The sequence below is a fragment of the Manacus candei genome, unplaced genomic scaffold, assembly GCF_025592945.1.
Source record: "Manacus candei isolate 608988 ecotype Guabito, Panama unplaced genomic scaffold, ASM2559294v1 h1tg000007l, whole genome shotgun sequence".
Lineage (NCBI taxonomy): Eukaryota > Metazoa > Chordata > Aves > Passeriformes > Pipridae > Manacus > Manacus candei.
The window spans coordinates 7363746-7376553 of NW_026138055.1; the positions used below are offsets into that span (position 1 = coordinate 7363746).

The following is a 12808-nucleotide window of genomic DNA, read 5'->3' on the forward strand; positions in this document are numbered from 1 at the left end:
TTCAAGCTTTTACCCTCAAGACTGACCACAGGATCAAGAGCCTCAGCCCAGAGATTTCTAATGTTAGCTCTGACAGATGTCACTGGGTCAAATATTGCGTCTGAGAGGGTTTGGTGCCTGTTGGGCTGTGATGCCGGTCCAGCACCACAGATAAACACATTGCACAATAGCTCAGAACACTGCCTTTTCCTCCTCCTCCTCCTGCAGATACCCTGTGAATGTTTGAATCCTTGCCCTGGGGAGGTGGTGCTGGGGTGGGAGGGGGAAGGAGGAAAGCTGTCCTTCCAGTTGATGCCCATTCCTCAGGAATGGGCAAAATCCTTCCTACCCCCATGCTGGGGGTGACTTCTGTGGGTTATTACATCTTTGGGGTGGGGGGGTTTGGTCTGTGTTCAGTTCTCCTGGTCCTGGTGTGTGGTGCAGTTTGCCCAGAGAGACAGTGGATGTCCCATCCCTGGAAGTGTCCAAGAACAGGTTGGATGGGGCTTGGAGTAACCTGGGATAGTGGGAGGAGGCCCTGTCCATGGCAGGGGATTGGAATGAGATGAGCTTTCAGCTCCCTTCCAACCCAAACCATTCTGTGATTCTGTGATTCTATAACACTGCTCTGGGTCACCCCTGTACAGACTGTTCTGGTCCCACTGCACTTTCTTCTGGCATAGAAAAGCATCAAACCAATTTCTAGGGAATGCTCCCACTAATCCCAAGGGCTCTGTAATATGAATTTGGGTCATTTTCCTTATCATCAGGAACTTAAAACAGACCTCAGGGTGCAATTTTCAAGAGAGGGAATGAAAGAATGAAAAAAGGAGGGAGGGAAGTGAGGAGGTAAAGCGAGAAGGAGGGGAGAAATTAAGAGAAATTAAGAAATTAATTTCTTAATTAATTTAAGGGAGGGTGTAGTTGGCCCCATAACCTCCCCCAATCAACAATGATAAAGCTGCAGATATGGAAGATTTATCAGTAGTGAAGAAGGAAGGAACAGAAACATGTTCCTCTCCACCACTTTGAATGGTGCAAAGCAAAAATGATAGAAAGTGGCACTGCTTAAGAGCATTTTAATTTTTACTGTCATAAAACATTTGCTCAAATATTAAGATCCTCCAGTTTTTAATTAATTAAAAAAAATAACTCTGTATAACGGCTGGAAGCAACCAACCAGCCTTTACACATTGTTTCCTCAGGCTCACTCTGACCCACAGAGTTTCATGATTTTATGGGTAAATCCCAGTCCTTTATTCAGTTGTACTCACCCTGATGCTTCATGTTTTTTTCCCAATACTTCCTAACTAGCCTAACTTTGCTCTGGGTGAGCCAAATTCTGTCAGCTTCTGGCTAGGATCAAAATGGAGTGATTTTATCATTCTCATCCTTCTTATGGTTTCCCTAACTTTGACCTATTTGTGTTTAGAGTCACTTCTGGACTAAAATGTTACTGTGCAGCTGCAACTATTAAGATTTACAGCCTGGGGATGTTTTACCCTAAGAAGGTAAAGGTTTGTTCTTATAAGGAACAATATCCCCAGATCTGAGGGTCAGAACATCTTTTATGCTTCATCATCAGGAGGGAAAAACTGCTGAAAGCCAGTGTGTGTCTACATTAAAAATCTGTTTGTTGCGCTTTCTCTCCTTTTTGTTAAAAGAAAAACAAACTAGTTCCCTGCTCAGCAAGCCAGGAAAGCAAAACAAATAAAAACAGACCAAAACAAACCCAACTCCCCTAAAATCCCCCAAACTCTAGATCTCTAGCACTGCACAAAGCTCCCCGGGGCTGTCCTGAGGACAGCTGAGCTTTGTTGAGCTCACATGCACATCAGTACGAGAGGGTTGGAGAGAAATCCTAAGAGGACACACCAGGAGGAGCTGTTTTCCTCCATGAAATCCACACTCTGACAGACTTCAGACTTGGAAGAATTTCACTGAGGCCATAGCAAACCTTGAGCCCGTTTTCCCAGTGGCTGCTCACTAACCTGAGCAGCAATGTCGATGAGCTTGGGGAGACTCAGCTGGCTTCCTTCTTCCGTCTTCAAGTAATCCAGCAAACACCCTGCAAAAGAGGAAACGCTGCTGAAACTCTTCTGTAAATCTAATGAATCATGAATAATAAATCTAATTAATAAATCTTAACATTTGTTTTCCCTGGTCCTTCTCAGAATATAGGCAACACATCTGCCTGCCTCCTAGAGAAAGTCTGAGGAACCAGAATGGGTGCCTGCTGGAGCATCTGCCCATTAGAAAAGTCCCCAAACTCAGTTCCATTTCTCCTCTATTTTGCACAGACCTGTTGCAAACTGCTGGGCATTCATCACTCAAATCCTTATAGACAAGAGGGGAAAAAGGAAAGACAATTTCACCACGAGGGGAGTAAAAATCTGACACAAACTTGCAGTAGGAACAGTGGAGATGAGAACTTCAAATGCTTTTCAAATAGAGCATCACCATGACGTGAAGCAGCTTTTTTTTCATCACCCAAAAAGTCCCTTTGTGTAGTAGAAACAAACTTTTGGGTTTCCTAGTCCTTCTGCTTACAGGTTTGGTACAAAACCCTCCTCCACAGCCCTCAGTGAGGGTTTTTACCATTGGCCATGTACTCTGTCACGATGTAGATGGGCTGCTTGGTGACCACTGCATATAACCGGACCAGCTTGTTGTGCTGCAGCTTCTTCATCAAGTTTGCCTCTGCCAAGAAGGCATCAGGATCCATGCTGCCCTCCTTCATGGTCTTCACAGCCACCTTGATGTTGCTCTTGTAATAGCCTGCAGAAAGAGAATGATGCTTTGAGGAATTCTGGGTCCTCTGTGGGCTCTATCAGGCTAGGCAATAAGGAGAAAAGCTCATGGATCAAGGAGCACAGAAAACCACAGTAACAGCTTGCATCTCTCATAAAGAAACACTTGGTAAATCCCAGTGCCAGCAGCTGTGAGAGGAGAAGGGAGACACAACTGTCAATCCATGCAGCTGCATCAGGGATCATCCCTGCCCATGGAATGAGCCCATCCTCACACTGTCCTCCCAGCCCTGCAAAACTCTTTCTGGGTGAAACCCCTGGGGCCTCCCACCAGCTGGGTTTTCAAATGATCTAAATGCCATGAAAAAAGCCAGGACTCTGCACTCAGGACATGAACTCACCCTGGTCCTGTCTGCAAATCTCAATTGCCGAGGCAACCAGTAACCACAGAGAGGACAGCAAAGGAAGCTGAGCTCACTCCACTTCCTCTCCCACTGATTAGCAGTGGGCAGGAAGGCATCAGGGATTCAGATCTGGGTTAAAAAGTGGAACAGGGAAGCAGAAAAAGTGGGAAAATATCACCCATCTACTCTGCTGTGTGTAACCTACAACCGTGCCCAGGGTTCATAGGAAGAATAAGAGCATTTCTCAGGAGATGAGTATGAAGTCACTTCAACACCCATCACGTCTCCGGCTTGTGAAACCCTTGCTCAGCCACTGATCTGTGCAAACACAAGCTGTCCAGTCCTTCCCAGGAATATGGCATCTCCTACTCTGTGTGTCCCCATAAATAAGTGTCCATACTTAAGAATTCCCACTCCCAGAATAGCCTTAGGGAAAGAGGACTTTCCATCTCCTCTCTTTATATGTTTCTTCCCTGAAATTGGAGGAATTATACTCACCCATCCACACTTCTCCAAACTGCCCACTGCCAAGCTTCTTCACAAGCTTCAGAGACTCCCGTGGGATCTCCCACTCATCCTGTGCCCAGGGTCTCTGGGGAACCAGGGATATGCAGGGAGCTGTGAGGCGCTGGCACAGGCCATCCCCTCTCTCTGTGTGAGGATGAAGCACAGAACAGTTCAATGGGATGGCAGAGCTAAGCTCCCCTTCCTCCTCCTCCATTTACACATGCCAGGAATAATGAGCCCATAGGAAAACCTCCACAGCCACACAGGGCAGTGGTGGAATCACTGTTCTTGGAAGATTTAAAAGCTGTGTAGTTGTGGCACTTGGGAACATGGGTTAGACTAATGGTTGGACGTGATCTTAGAGGGTTTTTCCAACCTTAATAATTCGATGATTCCATGAAATGTTTCAGCCACAGGGATCAAGGCACCCAAAACGGATCCAATGAAAGGAAAAAGCTCAAAGGGAGCCACAGAGGAGCAAATTATCCTGCCCAGTTAGGCCAAACCCTGCTTCCCAAGCATCCCTCCTGCATGTCCCAACATCATTCATGTCTTTCCTTTCCTTATGGGAGACACTCTCTGATTTTAGGGCTATGGGCAGAGCTCACCCTTGCAGTTTCTCAGAATGAAAACCAGGACATGGGTGTCCAAGCTCTGCTTGTAGGAGCACACCTGGTCCATGACAGTGGGTGGAGCCGAAGTGATGTCTCGCAAGCCTCCCCTCCTCCCTCTGTCCCCAGTTTCTTCTGGGACACAAATCCATCAGGGAAGGCAGACAACTTACGGCAGTAATGCTGGATGAGCTCTGGTAGGCTGGAGAATGTCATCCTGGGGGAGATGTAATATCCCCCCCCATCATCCAAGGAGCGGATCCGGTAGTGTTTGATGATGTCCCCCTGGGCAGAGTTGCTGTCTCTCACAGACAGGGAATAGGCACCTGGAGAATGAGCAGAAGGAATTGTGAGGACAATCAGCACCTTCATCAGGGACCAGCTCCCTCCTCTTTCCTCAGCTGCAGACACCCCTCCCAGCCCTTGCCGATGCCTTGTCAGGGCTGCAAAGACTTCCCTCTGTCCAAGGCAAGTGGAGAGGATAAAGGTTCATCAGAGCTTGGCTGGTTCTGTCAAGGCTTTGTTTAGTAAGACCTGCCTATGCCATGGCCAGCAACCCCATGGAAGCACTGTTGGAATCAATAACACATCTCCAGACAGAGCAATAAGATGCTCCCTAGCTCATGATGGTCTTTCCACATCTCCCATCTGAGCTCTGTCAACCCCATCATCTCACAGAATCATGAAATCACAGAATGTGTTGGGTTGGAAGGGAACTTAAAGATCATCTCATTCCAAGCCCCTGCCATGGGCAGGGACACCTTCCACTATCCCAGGTTGCTCCAAGCCCCATCCAACCTGGCCTTGAACACTTCCAGGGATGGGGCAGCCACAGCTTCTCTGGGCAACCTGTACCAGGGCCTCACCACCCTCACAGCCAAAAATTCTTTCCCAATATCCCATCTCACCCTGCCCTCTTTCAGTTTAAAGCCATATAAAGCCATTTTCATCTGGATGAAACAGGTAACTGCAGTCTCACAGGTCTGTAGAAACACAGGACTGACAAGGGGCTGAACCACCCCACCAGCACAACCAGAATTTTGGTGGGAGAAATAAGGCCAAGAAATATGTGTCCCTTCTCAGCCTTATCCAAGGTCCCTGTGTCCCTGTTATCCCTTATAAACTGTGTGCCAAGGTCAGCTGGGAGGTACAGAAAGGGGGTTCAGGGGAATTATCTTGTTCAGCCAAGAACTTGTGACTGTGGCTAAACCACATCCAGAGATTCCCATCTGGAATCGTGTGCCTTTTAACCTCAAGGGAGCTGCTCAACAGTCCATCCCTCCAACCCTATCTACATGAGAATCTAAGCCCTGGGGTTGGTTTTTAGTGCGCAAAAACGTCACTAGATGTTGCTACTGAGCAGCGCTTCCAGCCCGTGCCAGTGCGATTCGATACAGCCTGAGCAGTGGGTTTTTCCCCGAGTCTGGATCAGATTTCCGGAGTAAGTTGCTGCAAGTTGTTACAAGTCTAATACGTCACCCTGGGTTGACAGACTGCCTGTTTTAATGTCTGCAAAGGCAAGGCTATATATATTTAAAAGTAAGGATCTGTCATGCAGGATCCTAAGCAGAAGCAGGGCTGTCCACAGTGACTCTGAAACTCTAATCCTGCATGGGAGGGGAAAGTTTACTAACATAAAGCCCTCACTGGCTGCTGTTTCCCCATCCCAGCACCAGCAGTTCCCTGCACTGCGCCTGGAAACCGTCTGCATTTATAAAAAGCAGCAAAAGAAAACCTGCTCTGTGGACATTTGCTCTGTTGCAGTGATTATAAAGGTTTACGAGCAGAGTTTGGGACAGCCTAAAATTTTTCCAGTTGCCAGGAATCATTTTGAGGGGACTCCCTTCCTGCAGAGTCCTGACTAAAAGATCTGGTGACATAAGGCTCCAGGAAAAACCTGCTGGTTTTAATGCAGAGCAAGAGAAGCACAAATTGGAAGGTAATTCTGAATATTTTCTTCACCATATGGAAAGATTCAGAAGAGCAGAAGATTCTTCTTCATCAGGCAGAAGACAGACTGAGAAGCCCTTTAGGTTCTATCAGTCCTGCAGCTGAACAACTGAGGAACAGCCCTGAAATGTCTTCAGTGGGGCAATAAAACCTCCAGGGAAGGGCAAAGGAATGGCTCATTTTTTCAGGACATGTCTTAGTCACCAAACTTCACTGCACAGCTCAGGATATTTTCCCAAGGAGTGATTTTTGGTCCCTGGTGGGTGCGGGGAGGTGTTGTTGGGAATTGTGTCTGCAGTGCAGAGCAGCACAAGTCCTGCTGGAGTTTGAGAGCCACATTCACATTCCTTAGTACTTGGGCCCAGATCTCCTTTGGCTTCTCTGTGGTATCCATGCGACTCTAAGTTCCAAAATAATAAATAATAAACATAATAGATAATAAACATTAAGGACAAAGGTTGGATTTGATGATTTTTGAGGTCCTTCCCAATCTAAATGATTCTATGATTCTATGAAGAATAAAACAATGGCAACACTTACATATCATTACTATTACTACTACTGTTATGATTATTATCATTGCTGTTATTATTATTTCTACAACTATTATTACTATTATTAACTGTTATTTCTGCTGTTGAGGATGATGATGTTGTTTTAATTTCAAAGACTTTGGAATACTGTGCAGGCCAGGCTGCAGCCCTTCAGAGCTGGGGTCATATGGCACAAGTCCAAGAGGGTGCTCTGCATGCCTGGGACATGGCTTAGGGTTTATGTGGGATTTTTACAGCACAAGGACTGCTCAGGGAAGGAGCCAAACGTGGTGTGAGTGCAGCTGCACTGAGGACAGACAATCCTGCAGAAGGAAGTCCAGGAATTAACGACTAACATATCTGCCAGTGGGTGCCTGGGGGCCAGGAGTCAGCAGAGAAGAGGAGACCTGATCTTTTTACTACTGTGGCTGCACCCAAAATACTTTCTGTTCTGCAGGACCTCCTTTCCAGACCTCATTGACCCTTTAAACTCTCCTGCATCTTTCAAACACTGACAGGGTCGATCTCTCAGCTTCCTGCTACCAGTGTTAATCCTTACCCTGTCATTAGAGTCAATGCTGTATTTCACCCCAAGTCACAATTCAGTTTGCTGGAGTGAGTGTGGCAGAGCTTCCCTGTCACTCTCCTTGACTTGCTACTGTTCCCTTGGGAGCTGCTGAGCAAAGCAAAGCACTAAGGCTGGAAAGATTCTTCCCGGAATCATGGAATGGTTTGGGTTGGAAGGGACCTTAAAGCTCACCTCGTTTCAACCCCTGCCATGGGCAGGGACACCTTCCTCTAGACCAGGTTGCTCAGAGCCCCATGAGCACAACTGTACCTTACCCTGGGAAGCTCTGGGTGTTAGACCCTCCTGTTCCAAGTCTGGGATCCCCAAACCGTCCTGCAAGGGTGCTCAGGTCCTTTCTGTTCACAGCTTTGTATGGAAAGGAGCAGCAAAAAATGTAAAGGGTGAGTTTCAACTTCACATCACACATGGGGCTGATTCACCCAAACATGAGTGTTTGGTACCACTTCAGATGCTCTGGTACATCAAGGGTGGTGAGACCCTGGGAAAGGCTGCCCAGAGAATCTGTGGCTGCCCCATCCCTAGAAGTGTTCCAGGCCACGTTGGACAGGGCTTGGAGCAACCTGGTCTAGTGGAAGATGACCCTGCTTGCTGCAGGAGGGTTGGACTAGATGATTTTTAAAGATCCCTTCCAACCCAACCCATTCCATGATTCTGTGATTCTGTGATCTGCATGGGTTTGGCAGACAAGGTGCAAATCCCCACCTCCTTCTGGAGCACCTGGAGATGGCTCTAAGATGCTCAGGATTTGACAGCCAACTCAAGGCTGCAGTGGGAGCTCAGGCTGTTGTATCTGCATTTTGATGCTGCCTCAGACTGAGTCCCACAACACGTGGCATCTCCTCCTCCTATGGCTCTCATCAGCCTCTTAACTCCTTCGCCATGGGAATCCAGGAGCTCAGCTGGATGCAGTGGCTGAGCTCAGCGAGGTCCCTCCTGCCGGGAGCACAGACCCAACATTCCTGCTGGGAGCCAGGAGCTCGTGACTCGCCACAGCTGTGGGAATGTGCTCCTGCAGGCTTTGGAATGGTTATTACTGCAAGGAGACATTGGTTTATTTGCAGCAGCTTCAGCAAGGCTGGTGCCCCACTGATGATTTCACAATTCCCAGATTTTGGAAGTCACTTGGTGTGTTCAGCTGGAGAAGAGGAGACTGAGGGGAGACCTCACTGCAGTTACAACTTCCTCAGGAGGAGAAGAGGAGAGGTAGGCACTGATCTCTGGTCTGTGGGGACCCGTGACAGGACTCAGGGAATGGACTGGAGTTGTGTCAGGGCAGGGTTAGGTTGGATCTCAGGAAAAGGTTCTTCTCCCAGAGGGCAACTGGGCACTGAGCAGGCTCCCCAGGGCAGTGGTCATGGCACCAAGGCTGCCAGAGTCGAAGAAGTGTTTGAATGATACTCTCAGACATAGGGTGTGACTCTTGGGGATGGTCCTGTGCAGAGCTAAGTGTTGGACTCAATGATCCTGTGGATCCCTTCCAACTCAGCATATTCTGTGATTCTGTGACGAGTGGTGTGTTTCCCACACTGTCTCCATCTTCCCCTCTTCCCAGGATGCTGAATGTGCCTTGCAGGGACTCTGCAAAATGTTGAGGGAAAGCGAAGCCCCCGGGTTTGCAGAGTTTCTGTGTCTGAAACCACGAGCAAAATGAAACTCTGCTTAGGATGGGCTGGGAATAGGTGCTGATCCTAGGCAGGATGCAAAATCTGAGACATGCTGAGACAGCCCAGTATGAGACAATCACCTTCCAGTTTGAGCAGCTCAACCCCGTGCTCAGCGCTGAAGGTCGGATTTTGTTGGTGATGTGAAAAGTGAATGAAAATACAAGTCATGGGGAAGGAAAACAGAAGGAACCTGTGAGGCTCAAAGGGCAGAGTTAATTCCATGGCATTGCTCTGGACATCTCTTGGTGGGTCACAGGATATTTTGCATTGGGAAACTCGGCTTCATGGCACATTTGGAGATGCAGGGCTTTCTTTTTTCACTTCTCTTTAGAGAGGAGGAAGATGTGGTTAAGAAGGATCAAATGGTGTCATCGTGGCCATTCAGGCAGCCTAAAGCTCAGGGTGCTCAGGTAGAAGCTGAGAGGACAGGCTGATTCAGAGGATGAGGTGTTTGAAGGACTAATAGCCATATTTTACACTAAATATCAGAAAAGGCACAAGTGAGAGTCACATTTCAGGGCAGAAGGTGATCTCTGAGCATTTGGGACTAATATGGGGCTTCCATGGAGTGGAACCCACCACATCTGCTAATGCAGAATATCACACATCTTCTAGACAGCAGACACAGGGCTTTAAGGATCTGCTTATTTCTCCTTGAATCTCAGGACTGCACCCCCTCTGTCTGAGCCCTGTGTGACCCAGACCCACCCACACCCCGGAGAATTGCAGGGGATTATTCCATCCTGTGTGTGCAGCTCGTGGTAAGCAGAGATCTGGGCCAATTGTCCTGAGCAAGAGTAGGGAAAGGACTGATCCCATCCACGTATGGTGTCCAGAGATGCCACAAAGACCAGGATCATGTGTGAACAGAGCATCTCACTTCTTCCCAAACCTTCGGATACAACACACAAGTGTTTGTTGGGCTTGTGAAGAGCACGTGTTGCTCCCTACCCTTCCTGGGTGAAATGCCAACTTCCCAAATACCCCAGCAAACAAAGGGAGAGTGGGAAGGGGACAAACAGGAGACCAGCACATGGTGACTAATCCAAGCCTGACCTTTGCAAAGGCACCACAAAGGGAGCAGGGAAACCAAGATACAGCAGAACAAGTGACTTGCAAATGAAACGCTTGAAAACAAGTCTCTTCAATGTTTCCTGACCTGGGTCTTCCTTAAAAATTCTGAAAACCACAAATCCTCATGGAAAGCAGCCCTCCTGCTTGGCATCAGCTCAACAGGGATGTGTGGAGGTGGGCCCAGGCACGGGGCAGAGGGGGACATTCCAAGCAGGATGCCACATTGCTGACACTGCCTGATGGCTTAGGGAGACAGATACAGGAAGATGAGATTGCAGCTGTCACATCCAGACTCTGGCACTATTTAATTGGCTGATAATGATGTATCCATGGTGGAGGGAACAGATCCTGCCTTAGAGAAGTCCCATATGAATAGGGAAAAACAGAGACAAAAGGAGGAAGGAGAAGGTACAGTAGGCAAGAACCAGTTGTAAGATGGATGATTGTTCCCACTCTTACTGTTTGGTCTTGTAGAAGTGTTGGGAAGTGAGTCAAAGAAAAGAAGGACACATATTACTTTGGGTAGGTGCTCCAGCTCTACTGATTGAGTCATGGTTGGACTCGATGGTCTTAGAGGTTTTTCCAGCCTAAATAGTTTTATTTTTCTAAATAGTAAGGGAAGACAAAAGCCCACCTTTTTCTACATGTCAAGGACAGACTCCTGTATCCATTTCACAGCAAAGAAACCAAATCACAGCTAGACTGAAATACTTTCCTGAACTACTGGATCTGGTTCAGAGCAGAACCATGAGATCATCTTGAGCATCGTTTCCTCCGAGCTGTAAACGCACAGGCTGGCCCAGAGGAAGCAAGGAGGAGAAAAAGTAGGAAAGAAATAATATGAAATTCCCATGGGACAACCCAAACTAACTCCCAGGCTCTACAAATTAACAGCACAGAATATGGAAATTGCAATTACATGATTAACTATTATGGTTAGTAACTGTATCCACTGCCCAAGAGAGGTGACTACAATGCTCTGCCCTTTCCATCCTCATTGGATCGTGTCTTCAAAAGTCAGACATGTTCATATGGAAGGACAGTGGATGAATCCACCTTCCCTGCTCCAGTCAACCTCCTTCCAAAAGTTCTGGTTTGTATGTATTTCCCCTATTATACATTATCAGGAAAAACATGTTTTCCCTGGGAAAATGTTCCACCAAAAGGTTTTTTCCAAAATTCTGCGAGTTGCTGTTGCAAACAGGAGAAACACTTTTTCAAGAGTGCACAGAAGTACCTCCTTTTGCCAAAAAAAAATGTAACATTTCCCTGGGAAGAGAAGGAAAAGAAAACCCCTACACACTGTTGTGGAAAATCTTTCCTGCTTATTTGTATTCCTGCATCTCTGCCATGAACTGTGGTGGCAAAAGCCACTCTTCCCACAGCCAAAACCACACCCATAAATAACATCCTGAGCAAATCTTTGCCAGATCCAAGAAACTCTGGCACAGCTGGACTTTGCAGCTCAGGTGTGGAAGGTTTTCCAAGCCCTGGCAATAACAGGAGTTACCTTTGCTCTGTGGGTCTCACCTTGGCTGGTTTCGCTCTCTCGGACGAGGAAAGAGCCAACTTTGTTACCAGAGGACAGGAGCAGCCTTTCAGCATCTTTTCTGCTCAGAGTTCTAAAATACCACCTGGGAGAGACAAAAGGTAAAATCATCATTGAAAAGGAAAAGCTCGGGGGGGGGGAGGTATAAAAAAAGGAATTATTTCCAGTTAGTTCTTTTTTGGTTTTGGTTTTGGTGGGTTTTTGTTTGTATATTTGGTTGGGTTTGGGGCAGAGTTTGTTTATTTGGGTTTATTTGGTTTGGGGTTTTTTTGCCATTACATTGTGAAACTGAGGGTTATTTTTATCAGCAAATAGTCTGTTATCTGCTGGAAAGTGGCAGCAATGGACTGGTTTTGGTAGATTAACACCAGATTTTGGTCATCCTGGGCTTGTTTCACAGCCTGGTAATTCAGAAAGAGCAGGAAGTAGATGGGATGTGCAGGATCACCTATACAGGAGAAGTGCCAGTTTAGATACAAAGAACTTTTATGTCTCAACCACATTTCTGTGTGTTGCTAAATATTTGCTGAATTCAATGATGGTTGGGTCCCTCCAAGAGGAGATTGCAGGCAGGACTGATCACTTATAGCTGAATGCCATAAAAGAGGATAAGTCACGGAAGAAAAATTCTTCTGCTGCATGTATTAGAGACATTATAAACTTTTTTGACTCAAGTCTTCCTTTCCATCTTCCTTGCAGGGAGGCTGCATCTGAGCTAATGAAACCAACAGCACCAGGCTGTGGGTCTGGTCACTGGCACTCAGTTGTTGGTGTTGTCCCTGACACATCCAAGACCTGGATCAATGTACCCTATCCAGAGAGATTCTCAGTTTACATGTGGATACCCTCTTGAAGGCTGAGGGGGTTTACAGCTGTGTGTGGGTGGATTGGCCCAGTGGAACCAGAACATGATCCCTGGCACTGCTGATTTACCAGTGCAAACATGTCCTTTATGTTCTCTCCCCCGGATCCTTGTTTTCCACCATGGGTGTAATTAGTGGGACGGCTTCCTCTGGGCCCACTTTCCCTATAACAACATCACCCCTTCTCCTCATCCTTTCTTCACACCCATACAGTGCTTAAAACTTCTCTTGGACTTTTGGGCAGCGTTGTTTGGGATGATGAAAGACCTCTTGCCACCTAGCCATGACATCTTCCTGCCAGCAAGCGAAGCCCTTTCCATAGCTTGTTGAGAGAC

At 47.2% G+C, this 12808-nt stretch overlaps 1 protein-coding gene across 1 annotated transcript in view; it reads right to left on the reverse strand.

Annotated features, from left to right (window-relative positions):
- Positions 1-12808, reverse strand: part of BLK (BLK proto-oncogene, Src family tyrosine kinase) — a 37956-nt gene that overhangs the window by 5114 nt on the left and 20034 nt on the right. The window contains exons 6-10 of the mRNA XM_051812068.1: positions 11592-11695; positions 4425-4577; positions 3632-3784; positions 2578-2757; positions 1971-2047 (exon numbers count right to left, since the gene is read on the reverse strand). Of these exons, the coding sequence (XP_051668028.1) occupies positions 1971-2047; positions 2578-2757; positions 3632-3784; positions 4425-4577; positions 11592-11695 (667 nt within the window). The remainder of the gene's footprint in view (positions 1-1970; positions 2048-2577; positions 2758-3631; positions 3785-4424; positions 4578-11591; positions 11696-12808) is intronic.